This window comes from Coregonus clupeaformis, chromosome 30 (genome assembly GCF_020615455.1).
Source record: "Coregonus clupeaformis isolate EN_2021a chromosome 30, ASM2061545v1, whole genome shotgun sequence".
NCBI lineage: Eukaryota > Metazoa > Chordata > Actinopteri > Salmoniformes > Salmonidae > Coregonus > Coregonus clupeaformis.
Window position 1 is genome coordinate 50,018,737 of NC_059221.1, and position 16,024 is coordinate 50,034,760.

Sequence of the window (16,024 nt, forward strand, 5' to 3'; positions counted from 1 at the left end):
ACCTCGTGCGGCAACTAAAATATATTGCATTCCACAAACTACAGTATCTGGTTATGGATACTGTTTATACTGTAGGAACAACATTTTCAGGCAAACAATACATTTAATGATGAACACAATGTATACCAAACCTGGTACAATACATTTAATGATGAACACAATGTATACCAAACCTGGTATAATACATTTAATGATGAACATGATGTATACCAAACCTGGTATATGGGATCTGTACAAGATGTTTAGACCGTCTTCCTAAAGACATGCCAATCAATAAGTGCCAACCTTTTTATTGGACAGAACTGTAAGAAATACAGAAACATATTGCAACATTGTAGTGTTATGGTTGACATCATATCTTCCACAGCTAGCGCCAGATAGACAATGGGTTGAGAGGAAATGATCTGTCATCAGTCTCATGGGCATGCTGGGCACACAGCCTAAATCAACCAACCAACCAACCACAAGACTCCAGGAACAAAAACACTGCACTGCAACCTAGTTCACTTTTCTTTCTACCTGAATCTAATGTTAACGACAGGTATTTAAGAATTGTTAAATGTATTATAAAAATAAATACTATGTACATATATCACATACTGCACATAGAATACAAATCCAGGAAATATAATACAGGAGAACTTCTTACAATAAGCCAAAATCTAGAAGAGTACATCAATACTGTCTCGGTAAAAAAAAAGAGAAATAAAGAAATAAATTAAACAAAAGAAGAGCAACTATATAAAATTATAACGCAAAAACATCTCTGGTGACCAAACTCAGATCTACTTCTACCATGCATAAGGAGTGTTAGATGTCACAGACTGTTGGATAGCATGACCCTGATGACTGTAGGAGTGTTAGATGTCACAGACTGTTGGATAGCATGACCCTGATGACTGTAGGAGTGTTAGATGTCACAGACTGTTGGATAGCATGACCCTGATGACTGTAGGAGTGTTAGATGTCACAGACTGTTGGATAGCATGACCCTGATGACTGTAGGAGTGTTAGATGTCACAGACTGTTGGATAGCATGACCCTGATGACTGTAGGAGTGTTAGATGTCACAGACTGTTGGATAGCATGACCCTGATGACTGTAGGAGTGTTAGATGTCACAGACTGTTGGATAGCATTATGCTGATGACGGTAGGAGTGTTAGATGTCACAGACTGTTGGATAGCATGACCCTGATGACGGTAGGAGTGTTAGATGTCACAGACTGTTGGATAGCATGACCCTGATGACGGTAGGAGTGTTAGATGTCACAGACTGTTGGATAGCATTATGCTGATGACGGTAGGAGTGTTAGATGTCACAGACTGTTGGATAGCATTATGCTGATGACGGTAGGAGTGTTAGATGTCACAGACTGTTGGATAGCATGACTCTGATGACGGTAGGAGTGTTAGATGTCACAGGCTGTTGGATAGCATGACTCTGATGACGGTAGAGCTCAGACAGCCAGTGAGCAGCCAGTTGTAAGTGAGTTGACCGTTACTGCTGTGGAGGGGAGAGGTGGTGGAAAAGATGGTGTCAGTCTTGTTTCTTGGCAACTGCATGTTACAGATGTTTCCTTCACAGCAAGCAGTGCAGACCTAGAATCAGGAATAGAGAGAGAATCAGAATCACCTTTATTCACCGAGTACATTAACACACACACGGAATTTGAATAGGTGAAATGGTGCTTCCAGCAAAAAACACTAAATATACAGACAGACTACAGACAGAACACAGACAGACTACAGACAGAGGAATTTACAGAAAGAGATTCAAATAACAACTGCTGAGAAGAGAACAGATTCTTATCCAAGTGAGATCATTCTAAACAGGGACCTGGGGATTACCATGACAGTGTGATAAATCATATCAGACACCACAGAGCAGAGAGGCACATTTTGAGCTGCAAATATTACTAATAAAAGTTAAAATATGATCTTTCTTTCCATACATGCTGTATGTGTGTACCCGTTGATAACTGCCCCCTGGTCAGTCCCTCACCTTGTAAATTAAATGCACTTGCGCATTTAAGAGTTGCTTCAGCAGCCGCTTCAGAAATGTAATGTTATTCAAAGGAAAGACGCTTCTTTAATGACCTTGTATCCTTCGTGGTTGTCCTGGGTGCAGCCTGTAGACAGACAGTGGTCCAGGGCCGCACAGCGTTTGGTCACAGACACGGTGTTCCCCTGGACGTCCATCATGTGGCGGGTGTAGCAGTACCTGCTGTCTATCAGACACACAGACACTATCGTTAAAGGTGGCAATCTGCAATATTTACAGCCGAGAGTGGATACATTTCTCCAGCGCTACATGTCAGGGCTGCCGTTTAGCTTTATATATTGTCAAACTTTATCTAACGTTCAGACACTATGGGATCCTGAGAAATAGCGGGCGAATGAGGAAGTTGAACGATGAAGAAAACACTACTTTCACATTATCGCTAATGTAGCTTAGTTGTCAACAGCAATGTAATTAATTACCATGAATATCATGTGTTAACAATCTACTTCTTACTGAAGTGAACAGTAACACTGAAAGAGACTGAGGGTTTAAATGTATTCCAGTGATTTAAACCAATCCTCAAGTTTCTTGTGATATACTACTATTTATCATTTGTTTATAACTCAAAGAATATGCTTTTAAGATCAAATCTTTAAGGCAACAAATAACTTCAGACATTAGTAGACAACCATAAATCTATATAAAAGAAAAGAGGCAGTGGAATTATACAACCTGCCAATTCTGTTTCTTAACTAAACATGTCCAGTTTAAGTGAAATACATTATGTTTAAGATACAGAAACCAGCGAAGCAAACGTTGGTAACCTTTCATTTTACAGCCTGGTATTTTCCTCTGATTTATATTTCTGCTCTGGATGGAGCCGAGAGGGTCTTAAAAACAGGATTTGATGACAGATACAGAGCAGACTGTAAATACCAGAAAGGCCTCACTGTATTACCTCGTGGGCAGTATAAGTCCGGAGCCCATCGATTGCATTGGTAGTTGTCTGGTGCATCTTTACATGTGAAGCACTTGAACCCTCCAGGATAAGGTGTGGCTGTGGATAGGAGAGTAGACAAACACTAGTCTATTATTCACCATCGAGATTTACTAACATGTCCTTAAAAACTACACCAATGGGACAACTGACCTCTCCCAAATGTAAGAAACTTCCATGAATCAATACATTGTCATTACTCAATGAGCTATAGAAGAAATGCTAATTGTACAATTGACTTCTAATTGTGAGTTCATGTAGGCCTCTGCGCTACAGCAAACAAAGGAATGATGTTGCTGCTACAAACAGACAGAGACAGACTTTCAATTAACTACATACATTTAACTACAGTACATAAAGCACATTTAACTACACACACACTGTGTGTCTTTGTTAAGTGTTATATTATGAGGGGACAATACAGTTAGAATTGAATTAATTAACCATCAGTTCAACTGTCTAGATTCTAGAATAGAATGGTCGTGAAACTTTGCATGGAGACCATCTGCCGTGATCAAACAGTAGGCTTGTTTGGTTTGTCCAATTGGCAACCATTACATTAATACTAAGAACACTGGGAATCAGGCCTCCCATTGGATATTGTGCATCCCAAAGGTCACCCTATTCCCTATATAGTGCACTACTTTTGATCATGGCCCATAGGGTAGTAGTGCACTATAAAGGGAATGACATACCATTTGGGATACATCCTAAGACAGCTACAGGTCTCAGGGTCATCCAAACTTCACTCAGCGAACAAAAGTCTGCCTGCCTGCCTGTCAGTCTCACACACACACACACACACACACACACACACACACACACACACACACTTACTCCCTCTAATCCACCCTCCATACCCAAGCCCCCTGTGCTGGTCAAGGTCATCCTATCCCCCTGTACAAGCCGGGTCCAAACAGACACGCATTTCTTGGGGAATTCAGCTCCGATATCCCTATGAAATGAACAAGCGTAAACCTGATATAGGAGCTCTTGGGTTTATTAGATGTTGAAGGCAGATTGTGCCAAGAGAGCTGAGGTAAAAGATCTTAGAAGAGATTTCAGTGTTTGACTGCAGGGAAATGGAGGGAGGGGAGTAGAGGAGGGAGAGGGGGACCATTAGGGGTCTGACCTCGTATATGCCTGCCTCTTAGAGCGACTGGACATTTCCATCCTCTCATGCGGCGGTGAGCCCAGTTCTCAATGTGGACCAGTATATTGTACTATAGTCTGAGGAACTGAAGGCTGAGGGACAGAATGGGTCTCAGTTTCACAGAGAGAAAGTGTTGAAAACAGGAAATCACGTCTGGAAACTCACACACGTCTCACTAATACCCAACACCACAGATGTAGTAAGCCAGAGAATGTAAATGTGATATTTCCGGGTTTTTTTATTTTATTTTTTATAAATTAGCAAAACATTCTAAAAACCAGTTTTTGCTTTGCCATTATGGGGTATTGTCTGTAGATTGATGAGGGGAAAAAAACGATTGAATCCATTTTAGAGTAATGGCTGTAACCTAACACAATATGGAAGAAGTCAAGGGGTCTGAATACTTTCCGAAGGCACTACCAGTACCAGTACAGTACCAGTCAAAAGTTTGGACACACCTACTCATTCAAGGGTTTTTCTTTATTTTTTACTATTTTTTACATTGTAGAATAATAGTGAATATATAAAAACATTCCAGGTGAAGCTGGTTGAGAGAATGCCAAGAGTGTGCAAAGCTGTCATCAAGGCAAAGGGTGGCTATTTGAAGAATCTCAAATATAAAATATATTTGGATTTGTTTAACACTTTTTTTGGTTACTACATGATTCCATATGTGCTATTTCATAGTTTTGATGTCTTCACTATTATTCTACAATGTAAAAATAAAGAAAAACCCTTGAATGAGTAGGTGTGTCCAAACTTTTGACTGGTAGTGTATACATTTTTTTTACAGGACAAATCTGAGGGGAACGTGCCCCTGTGTGCCCCCATAAGAACTCTGGATGGATGGATGGATGGCCTTTCTCTTGGCTGTTATAATGGTCACATCACAGTGTTACTCATCTCAAAGGTAACTCAGAGACGTTGCCAGCAGACTCAACCAGAAGAAAAGAAAGGTAGGTATCTACTCCATCTACTACAATTTGATACAAAAATAAATTTCCAATGGATGTATATTCATACTTGATGCATGGAGGAGGATGATGTCCTTCACTGTGAAGTCCCGTGATTGAGCCGCTTCCAGCCAATCAGCGATTAGCATTAAAAGTAGGACCCAGGCTGCTGGCCAGGCCTCCATCATTGGCTGAGACCTTCCACATGCAGCTGTCTGATTGGTCAACACCCCCTTAGATGAAAAACGTCCAGGACACTGTTGAGGGAAATCAATCAGTGAATAAAATATGAAACGTAAACATCCTCAGAGGTGGAGAGAGACAGAGACAGAGAGAAAAAAAGAGATGGATTGAGAGAGATCGATCAGTACATCCGGAGTATCTCAGACATGCTGTTGTGTGTGCTGTGCTTTGCTTCATTAGCTAAATGTCATCCAGACCCCAACACAGATGGCATCCAGAAATTAACCCTATATTGAACCCTATAAAAGCTAGGATCACAGTCTACCGTAAGTGGATTGATGAAGGCTTTTTTCAGGGCGCTTGAATAGGATTACTTTGAGGACTGACATATTATATTTATTGCATGTTATTAAAGCTGTATTACTAATCTGTTACTAATCATCTATTATTGTCTATATATCTATTACATGTTATTAAAGCTGTATTACTAATCTGTTACTAATTCGTCTATTATTGTCTATATAGCTACTAACTATCCCTATACCCCTCCCATAGAAAACACAATGCATTGTAACTGAACCAATGGCTATGCCAGTTAGAGAGCTCTAGCACTAGTCCTGGGTCCCACCAGTCACCCAGTGGTCCAGAGAGGATGACTCACTCATGGGGAAGTCATGTTAAGTAAGCCAAAGCTCTACAGCTAAATAACCAAAGTCAGATTAGCTGGTGTCCATTTTGTTATCCCTGACTCCGTAAAACAACAAGAGGAGCTGGACTGAAAAAGGACAAAGTAGACAGAGAGGGAATATCCGTTCCATTTTCCTGTGTTATACAGCCTGACTATGCCAGCCCAGGCCAGAGGACAATGGTCTGCCTGGAGGGAGACTGGTGGCTGCCCCACTAAAGACCATCTTTACTTCCATACCAGTGAGCCTGGTAAATGGGACCACTGCCCATGACAAAGCCCCCGATGGTGGGCTCTCTATGGGCTCAGACCAGGGACAGATGATCAGCCTCCTCTCCTCCTCCATGACTCTGGATAGACAGACTCAACTTGGTTCTACAATATATATGGGCCAATGGCAGGGGTTGAATGATTCAGTCCCTGGTAGAGAGCAATACAGATAAGGTTGGAATTTGACACCTTGCAGAGATAAGATATTAATCCACTTTCTGCCTAAAACGGAAACGTTTTTTTAGCACTATAGCAAAGCCCTCCTTTACCCCCATTTAAAGCCTGGTAATGTGTGAGCCGTTTTTAAATCATTAATTTTTTCACACAATTTACTTTGCTAAGTAGTCTTATCCCATATCAGAAAGAGGATCAATATTCATTGATTGAACTTCAAACAAACTCCCCAATCTCTAATAAGAAGCCTTGGCTTGCATCATTATGCAATAAAGTAGCTTGAATAAAGCACACTAGCGAAAAAGCTAGAGGATTACCAGGTCTAGCCAGCCTTGGCTTGAACATGAAGTGAGATGAGGAGCTGGATTTATAGGAGATCAGATGGCTTAGATTCTGGATTCCCTTAATTCAACTTCAATTGGCGGTTGTATTTTTGCCTGTGGCTCTTCATGACGACCGTACGGTTGTTTTGCTTATAAATGCTTTAATATAAGATGTCTGTGGTCTATAGAGATATGATTTAATACTGTTTTAATTTGTACTTTAATAATGCTCTAATTATGTATAATTATATGTATGTGCAATCTTCATGAGATACACAGCAGACAATCTAATCCAAACTAAAAGATAAGTATTATATATTTATTAGAATCAGATTGATACACATATCATTCTAAGCACATGATGTAGTTTCCATTCAAGTATTTATTTTCAAAGCATGTCAACTATAATACATTGAGACGGGAACTTCAATCATTTCTCTTTCCTCTCAACCCTTCTGCCAGAGCTAGAGCAATAAACAGATCTGTCATCAACACTTTATTACCTGCATGCCAATGGAGGCTGCTGAGGGGAGGACGGCTCATAATAATGGCTGGAACGGAGTCAATGGAACTATGTGTTTGATGTATTTGTTGCCATTCCACCCATTCCGCTCCAGTCGTTACCATGAGCCCGTCCTCCCCAATTAAGGTGCCACCAACCTCCTGTGCATGCTTGTTGCGGTAGTGTTTTAGCATATAAAGTAATATTGTATTTTATTTGGTATATTCAAGGGCAGATTTACAGTTGATTGATGGCAGGAAATGGCTTCAAGTAATGACTGGGTGTGGGCACCAGCACGCCTTCCTCTAAGATGAGACTTGCATAGAAACCACATGCATTCTCTCTCATCATTTTATCTCTATTTCTCCATCTCCATCTCTCTCTCTTTGCATTCCACTGGCCACCTGCCAGTAATCACTTACCCAGGTGGAAGGTAGGGCAGGCAATGAGAGAGAGAGAGACAGAGACAGAGACAGAGACAGAGAGAGAGAGAGAGAGAGAGAGAGAGAGAGAGAGAGAGAGAGAGAGAGAGAGAGAGAGAGAGAGATGCAGCCATCTACAGTGATTGTGCCACAGAGTAGCATAACCAGTCTGATGGCTGTGACAGTTTTTTTATTTTTTTTATTTCACCTTTATTTAACCAGGTAAGAAAAGCATGCATTTAGTTTTACTAGTGTTTAAGAGCAGTTGAAGGCTACTGAAGGATTGTTGTATGGCATTGAAGCTCGTTTGGAGGTTTGTTAACACAGTGTCCAATGAAGGGCCAGATGTATACAAAATGGTGTCGTCTGCGTAGAGGTGGATCTGAGAGTCACCAGCAGCAAGAGCGACATCATTCATATACACGGAGAAAAGTGTCGGCCCAAGAATTGAACCCTGTGGCACCCCCATAGAGACTGCCATAGGTCCAGACAACAGGCCCTCCGATTTGACACACTGAACTCTATCTGAGAAGTAGTTGGTGAACCAGGCGAGGCAGTCATTTGAGAAACCAAGGCTATTTAGTCTGCCAATAAGAATGCGGTGGTTGACAGAGTCGAAAGCCTTGGCCAGGTCGATGAAGACGGCTGCACAGTACTGTCTATTATCAATCGCGGTTATAATATCGTTTAGGACCTTGAGCGTGGCTGAAGTGCACCCGTGACCAGCTCGGAAACCGGATTGCATAGCGGAGAAGGTACGGTGGTATTCGAAATGGTCGATGATCTGTTTATTAACTTGGCTTTCGAATACTTTCGAAAGGCAGGGCAGGATGGATATAGGTCTGTAGCAGTTTGGATCTAGAGTGTCACCCCCTTTGAAGAGGGGGATGACCGCGGCAGCTTTCAATCTCTGGGGATCTCAGACGTTATGAAAGAGAGGTTGAACAGACTAGTAATAGGGGTTGCGACAATTTCGGCGGCTAGTTTTAGGAAGAAAGGGTCCAGATTGTCTAGCCCAGCTGATTTGTAGGGGTCCAGATTTTGCAGCGCTTTCAAAACATCAGCTGTCTGAATTTGTGTGAAGGAGAAGCGGGGGGCATGGGCAAGTTGCAGCAGAGGGTGCAGAGTTGGTGGCCGGGTTAGTGGTAGCCAGATGGAAAGCATGGCCAGCTGTAGCAAAATGCTTGTTGAAATTCTCGATTATTGTAGATTTATCGGTGGAGATAGTGTTTCCTAGCCTCAGTGCAGTGGGCAGCTGGGAGGAAGTGCTCTTATTCTCCATGGACTTTACAGTGTCCCAAAACTTTTTGGAGTTAGTGCTACAGGATGCAAATTTCTGTTTGAAAAAGTTAGCCTTTGCTTTCCTGACTGCTTGTGTATATTGGTTCCTAACTTCCCTGAAAAGTTGCATATCGCGGGGGCTTTTTGATGCTAATGCTGTACGCCACAGGATGTTTTTGTGCTGGTCAAGGGCAGTCAAGTCTGAGGAGAACCAGGGGCTATATCGGTTCTTAGTTCTGTATTTTTTGAATGGGGCATGTTTATTTAAGATTGAGAGGAAATTACTTTTAAGGAACAACCAGGCATCCTCTACTGACGGAATGAGATCTATATCCATCCAGGATACCTGGGCCAGGTCAATTAGGAAGGCCTCCTCGCTAAAGTGTTTTAGGGAGCGTTTGACAGTGATGAGGGGTGGTTGTTTGACCGCGGACCCGTTACGGACGCAGGCAATAAGGCAGTGATCGCTGAGATCCTGGTTAAAGACAGCTGAGGTGTATTTAGAGGGTATGTTAGTCAGGATGATATCTATGAGGGTACCCATGTTTAAGGATTTAGGGTTGTACCTGGTAGGTTCGTTGATAATTTGCGTGAGGTTGAGGGCATCTAGCTTGGATTGTAGGATGGCTGGGGTATTAAGCATATCCCAATTTAGGTCACCAAGCAGTACAAACTCAGAGGATAAATGGGGGGCAATCAATTCACATATGGTGTCCAGGGCACAGCTGGGGGCTGAGGGGGGTCTGTAGCAAGCGGCAACAGTGAGAGACTTATTTCTGGAAAGGTGGATTTTTAGAAGTAGAAGCTCAAACTGTTTGGGCACAGACCTGGATAGTATGATAGAGCTCTGCAGGCTATCTCTACAGTAGATTGCAACTCCACCCCCTTTGGCAGTTCTATCTAGACGGAAAATGTTATAGTTGGGGATGGAAATTTCAGAATTTTTGGTGGCCTTCCTGAGCCAGGATTCAGACACTGCTAGAACATCAGGGTTGGCAGAGTGTGCTAACGCAGTGAATAACTCAAACTTAGGAAGTAGACTTCTGATATTTATGTGCAAGAAACCAAGACTTTTGCGATTACAGAAGTCAACAAATGATAGCTCCTGGGGAGTAGGAGTGATACTGGGGGCTACAGGGCCTGGGTTAGCCTCTACATCACCAGAGGAACAGAGGAGGACTAGAATAAGGATACGGCTAAAGGCTTTAAGAACTGGTCTTCTAGTGCGTTGGGTACATAGAATAAAGGGGGCAGATTTCCGGGTGTTATAGAAAAGATTCAGGGCATTATGTACAGACAAGGATATGGAAGGATATGAGTAAAGTGGAGGTAAACCTAAGCGTTGGGTAACACTGAAAGAGATAGTATCTCTAGAGGCATCAATTGAGTCGGTCTCTGAGTGTATGGGTGGAGGGACAAAGAGCTAACTAAGGCAGGTTTAGCTAGGCTGGGGGTCTACAGTGATATAGTACAATTAGAAATAACCGAAACAACAATAAACTAACCATGTTTGGGCTGAGGCTAAACATAAACAGGATGTAGTACCGTAAAAAAGGAACAGTCCAGCAGATATCAGCTGTATAGCTGAGTTATCATAAGGTCCGGTGGTGAAGTGCTAGTGAGTAAGAGGCCACGGCTAGCGTGTGCTACGTCCGTTTTGTTGTAGCCAGCTGGTAGCGAAGAATCCGGAGTTAAAGGTCCAGTGATTCCGGCGGAAAAACTGATATGTTCTGGGTCGATAACCGCAGTGCTGACTGGCGAATATCCGGTGATCAAAGACCAGTGATTAAAATTAATCCCGCGGAAAAAAATCAAATGTTCTGGGTGAAACACTGCTAGCTGTGGCTAATAGCAAGTAGCTAGTCCAGTAGCTAGTTCAGTTTAGTGAGTAAGCGTGTGCTAACGGGCCAGGGCTAGCAGATGGATGGAATCTTCGTGGTTACGTCGTAACCACATCAGACGATTTCGTCGGCAGACCAGTCGTGTAGGATCGGCGGGGCTCCGTGTCAATACTATGTGGTCCCGTCCGGTTGATAGAGAGGTAGATAGCCGGGAGATGGGCCTAGCTCAGGTTGATTAGCCAGACCACAGCGTCCGATTTGTTGTAGCCAGCTGGTAGCGATTAATCCGGAGTTAAAGGTCCAGTGAATCAGTGATTCCGCGGAAAAACTGATATGTTCTGGGTCGATAACGCGCTGTGCAGACTGGCCGAATATCCGGTGATCAATGTCCAATGATTAAAATTAATCCCGCGGAAAAAAATCCAATGTTCTGGGTGAAAACACCGCTAGCTGTGGCTAATAGCAAATAGCAAGTAGCTAGTTAGCTGGCTAGCTAGTTTCAACTGGAGATTCTAGATTCTAGATAAAGGTAAGTCAATAATAGAATCCGTTCCACATTGAGTGAGGCGGGTTGCAGGAAAGTATATCTTGTAGAAGGATGAAAAGTCTGATAGGGAAATATGTACGAAAAATGTACGAAAATAGGGTATTTACAGGCTATTTACAGACAGACGATAAAAACACAACTGCACTACTTCGCCATCTTGGAACAGGTGTCTCACCGCTCCCATACACACACACACACACACACACACACACTGCACTGGAAAGACAAACCTGAACAAGACAGACAGAACTGAAACTGATGAAGGCCGAGAGGCAGATGAACAAACATGTATTCATCTTACTGGCAAGCACAGTGCAGTGTGAAGGTTTTATTTTCTTTCAAAAGTAGAGTGGCAAAATGAATTTTTTCTGACTTCCTCAACAAAGTTCCCTGAATCAGGACTCCCGTCCTCCTGTATTACGGCCAGGTGGGAAAGGTGATCCTGATAAAGGCAACGTGATATTCCAGGTCAAACAGGGAACAACAATCCTATGTGAATGACTGGGGTTCCTCCCTTCACTACAGTACAGAGGCAGAGAGAGAGACGCTAAAACCTTCTGTTGTCTTCAGAGATCCATAAGAACTAGTCAGACCAAATGTTGGTGTAGTAGTCTGGAAAGCAACCATTAAGATACTCTCTATGACATGATTTATCGCTGTGGGATACTACAGCACTGAGTAAGAAGCTAAGAGACTTCTGAACCACTGTAGTCAGCTAACAGAGGTTTCTACAGTGTATGGGCCTCTATGTATCTTCATTACTAAAAGAGGCTAGGGTTAATTAAAACGTTATAATTTAATCGTAAATGACAACAGCTAAACTATTGGCCCTGAAGAGACAGCAACTCAGTCTACGTGTAGTTCGATCAGAAGATGATAAAAACCTGGTAAAAAATCATTTTCCTCAAGTCACATAGCATATGTCTCATGTAACAAAATCCTCGGTTTTGGATTCCAAAGAAAGACTGGTCGCAATAAAGCTTTAAATCAATATCCATTCCATTGAAATTCAAGATCAACTCGTGCGTAGAGCACAGATTGTTGGACCACTTTGAGGTGCTGTAAGTCAACTGCAAGGTATCTTAATCCTCGGGTAACTCCATATACATGGCCATATTGTGGGAGTAGATTAATGTATAGTTAGTTAGTGGTTATACAGAGGGCAGGCTGGGTTAAGAACCTCCTGCTGTCAATTGTACAGGAAGTCCTGAGTAAATCCGTCACTCACTGTACAGTACACTCTTAGAAAAAAAGGAGCTATCTAGAACCTTAAAGGGTTCTTTCGGCTGTCCCATAGGAGAACCCTTTGAATAAACCCTTTTTGGTTGCAGGTAGAACCCTTTTAGTTCCAGGTAGAACAGGGTCTACCTGGAACCAAAAAGGGTTATCCTATGGGGACAGCAGAATAACCCCTTTGGAACCCTTTTTTCTAAGAGTGTACTCTATGTTTCAATGGACTGAAGCCCATACTCTACCTCTACATGCCTGGTCTCTGGGACTGACCGCTAGAGAAGAAGTAGTACTGGCACAGAGAAAGGTATGGCGGAGGCGTTGTGCCCTTCAGTGTCACTGTGGAACGTCAAGCGGCTGTCTGGGAGGCTGCTGGTGATATGGAGGTAGTTGTTGAGATATGGTCTACTCTCCAAGAGCTCCGGACATCCTGTTGGTTCTATTACTGTACCATCCAGCCCTTTATGATGACCTAGAACATTCCTTTATGATGACCTAGAACATTCCTTTATGATGACCTAGAACATTCCTTTATGATGACATAGAACATTCCTTTATGATGACCTAGAACATTCCTTTACGATGACCTAGAGCAGTCCTTTATGATGACATAGAACAGTCCTTTATGATGACGTAGAACATTCCTTTATGATGACCTAGAGCAGTCCTTTATGATGACCTAGAGCAGTCCTTTATGATGACGTAGAACATTCCTTTATGATGACCTAGAGCAGTCCTTTATGATGACATAGAACAGTCCTTTATGATGACCTAGAGCAGTCCTTTATGATGACATAGAACAGTCCTTTATGATGACCTAGAGCAGTCCTTTATGATGACATAGAACAGTCCTTTTTAATGACCTAGAACATTCCTTTATGATGACATAGAACATTCCTTTATGATTACATAGAACAGTCCTTTATGATGACCTAGAACATTCCTTTATGATGACCTAGAACAGTCCTTTATGATAACCTAGGCCTTAATTCTGGGTGCTGAGATTGGTGTAGACAGGCAGACAGGTGGTGTGAGGATATGGAGTAATGAATGGACCAGCGGACGGATTGACACACAGCAGGCTCTGGACCTCTAGACCTCTGGACCTCTGGACCTCTGTCTGCCTGGAGTCACAGACTCTGATTATCTACTTCTCCCCATCTCTCCTTCCTGCCCCTGTGACTCCACTACTTCCATCTCTAATTAGGTGATTTGTAAGAGAGAGGCCCATTTTGGACTCCAGGGGCCAGAGGCTGTCCCTCCCTAGTTAGGGTGCTATACAACTGGCATTTCTGTTGCATGGTTTTTACGTGAAAAGGGAGAGCGAGAGAGAGGGAGAGAGAGGGAGAGAGAGGGAGAGAAGAGACCACTGACTTCTGCATATTAAGGAAAGGAGGCTAAATCTGTAAATGACAAGACTCACAACAGCCACACTCCCACCCCGTTGCACACTCTCACACACAGACAGACTGCCTCTGTGATGGCCAGGCCAGACCACAAATAGACATGTTTTTACTTGAGTGAGTTGAAAAGGAATTCCGGCAAACAACTTGTTTAGAATGCTTCCCAATACCTAATTATTTTAAAAGTTATAGCATGACGCATGATGCATCTTTTTAAGTAGTTACTGACTGGAATTGAAGCTAAATTGAGAACAAATGCAGATGTATTTCTAGAAGAGGCCAGCCAGACTTCCAGAGAAAATGTCAAATACATCAGACAGTAGGCTGCATGAACATATGTGTACAGTGATGTTAGAATAAGAAGGCCTCTCTCTGCACACCTGGACAGTAGTAATTCTACAGTATGGTTGTAGTGAACCAGCTGATGGTAGAAGCCTCAGGGCAGCCTGCTGTGTCTGAAGCCCTGTCATTCCTATAGCCACAATAACACCACTTAACACTGTAGTGTACCTCATGAGTCTTGTGTACTGTAGGCCTATGACATAGCTGTAGAAGAGTGTTTCCCATCCCGGTCCAGCACTTCCACATATCTGACCGATGTTAGCACTAGCACAACTGATTCAGCCACAATACAATAAAATACAACAATATGTCCAACTGTTACATCTGAAATCATTTTTCCTGCTCTCTCAGTGTGTCGGGGATTGTCTTTCATTGTGCTGAGGCAGCTATAAGTAGGTTTACACTCTGTGGATTATTTATGGGCAAGGCACATATGGCAGCACTGCACTGGCATTGCAGTTCCTAAACCTGTGCCATGCACCTGCTACTACTTTAAGTATTCCCTAAATCAGTCTGACAGCTTTGCAATCTCATCCCCTTTGAATGGGGATCACTTAAAATAATGGAATGCTCACAATTCGTAATCTGCTGAACTTGAGTAAACTCTATTTCAAATTGTTTAAAACGAGATAGAAAGCTGATTGTATTTTATATAGTACAGGGACCACTGCAAGTAAAACGTACAAAGTTTCCATACACAAGGGAAAACAAACAACTCACATTTGACTAGTCGTCAACTAAAACGCGCACTGATTTGTCTATTGGAAATATACATGGGTAAGAAGTATGCAGATAAGAATAGTTGTTTTTGTGGATCACAGTTGTTTTCATGTCTCATATCTCATCTCATTATGCACAGTGTTGAAACCTAAAAAAACGTTACAAAAAACTGCACCGCGATCTCTGAAAACAACACTTACCCAAATAAAACTCCTCCCGAATTTCGTGCATAAATCAACTGAAGTATATTCCACTTCTTATTCTAGATAACCACTACATTCGGGATCAGCAATTGATGTGTAGCCGGATAGAATCGACATACCACCGAGAATGAATGCCTCTCTTGTCGTCCTCTTGCAGTTTCGGGAGTTTTTGTAGGCGTGTATTATGCGTAACCATTGGAACATCCCTGAAAGAGAGATGCAGGGGATATTGTGGAGATGGGGGTCTTCACATTATTCATCCCATATCCATTGTATTAATCTACACATATGGTACATGGAATATTGTCAAGACATGACAAATGAAAATATTTTTTATACATCAATATTTTGACTTTTAAGATCTAAAATGGTTATTGAATTTTTTTATTATGCTATTTGTTATTATTTAACTGTTACACATATTATAAAATCACTCCAATAAAATTAAGAGGCTAGAATGGAAACATATTGTCACGCCCTGACTCAGGGGACTCTTATATGTTGAGTCAGGGTGTGAATATTCTATGTTAGTATTTCTATGTTGCATTCTAGGGGTTGTAGTTCTGTGTTTGGCCGGGTGTGATTCCCAATCAGAGACAGCTGTCGCTCGTTGTCTCTGATTGGGGATCATACTTAGGCAGCCTATTGGCACTCGTTAGTTGTGAGATCTTGTTCCGTGTTTCAGCCTTAGGACTTCACGTTTGGTTTGGTTTGTTTTGTCGTGTGTTTATCAGTGTAATAAACATGTACGCATTTCACGCTGCGCCTTGGTCTGACCCGTCCTTCAACGAA

The 16,024-nt window shown here is 42.3% G+C and overlaps 1 protein-coding gene across 1 annotated transcript; it reads right to left on the bottom strand.

Moving 5' to 3' along the window:
* Nucleotides 1–130: 130 nt before the first annotated feature.
* LOC121572309 (ly6/PLAUR domain-containing protein 6-like) lies at nt 131–15,439 on the bottom strand. The gene is made up of 5 exons (XM_041884356.2): nt 15,230–15,439; nt 5,177–5,363; nt 2,962–3,060; nt 2,099–2,229; nt 131–1,600 (listed from the first exon to the last, which is right to left on the bottom strand). Exons 2-5 carry the CDS (start codon nt 5,292–5,294, stop codon nt 1,418–1,420), a joined length of 531 nt encoding a protein of 176 aa, XP_041740290.1. The 5' UTR covers nt 5,295–5,363; nt 15,230–15,439; the 3' UTR covers nt 131–1,417.
* Between the last annotated feature and the right edge of the window lie 585 nt (nt 15,440–16,024).

Excerpts from the sequence above, each read along its gene's own strand:
- LOC121572309 (XM_041884356.2), bottom strand. The coding sequence starts at position 5,294 with ATGATGGAGGCCTGGCCAGCAGCCTGGGTCCTACTTTTAATGCTAATC. Across the intron at positions 2,230-2,961 it reads GGACTTATACTGCCCACGAG|ACAGCAGGTACTGCTACACC; the intron begins GTAATACAGTGA and ends TGTGTCTGATAG. Across the intron at positions 1,601-2,098 it reads ACAACCACGAAGGATACAAG|GTCTGCACTGCTTGCTGTGA; the intron begins GTCATTAAAGAA and ends TCCTGATTCTAG.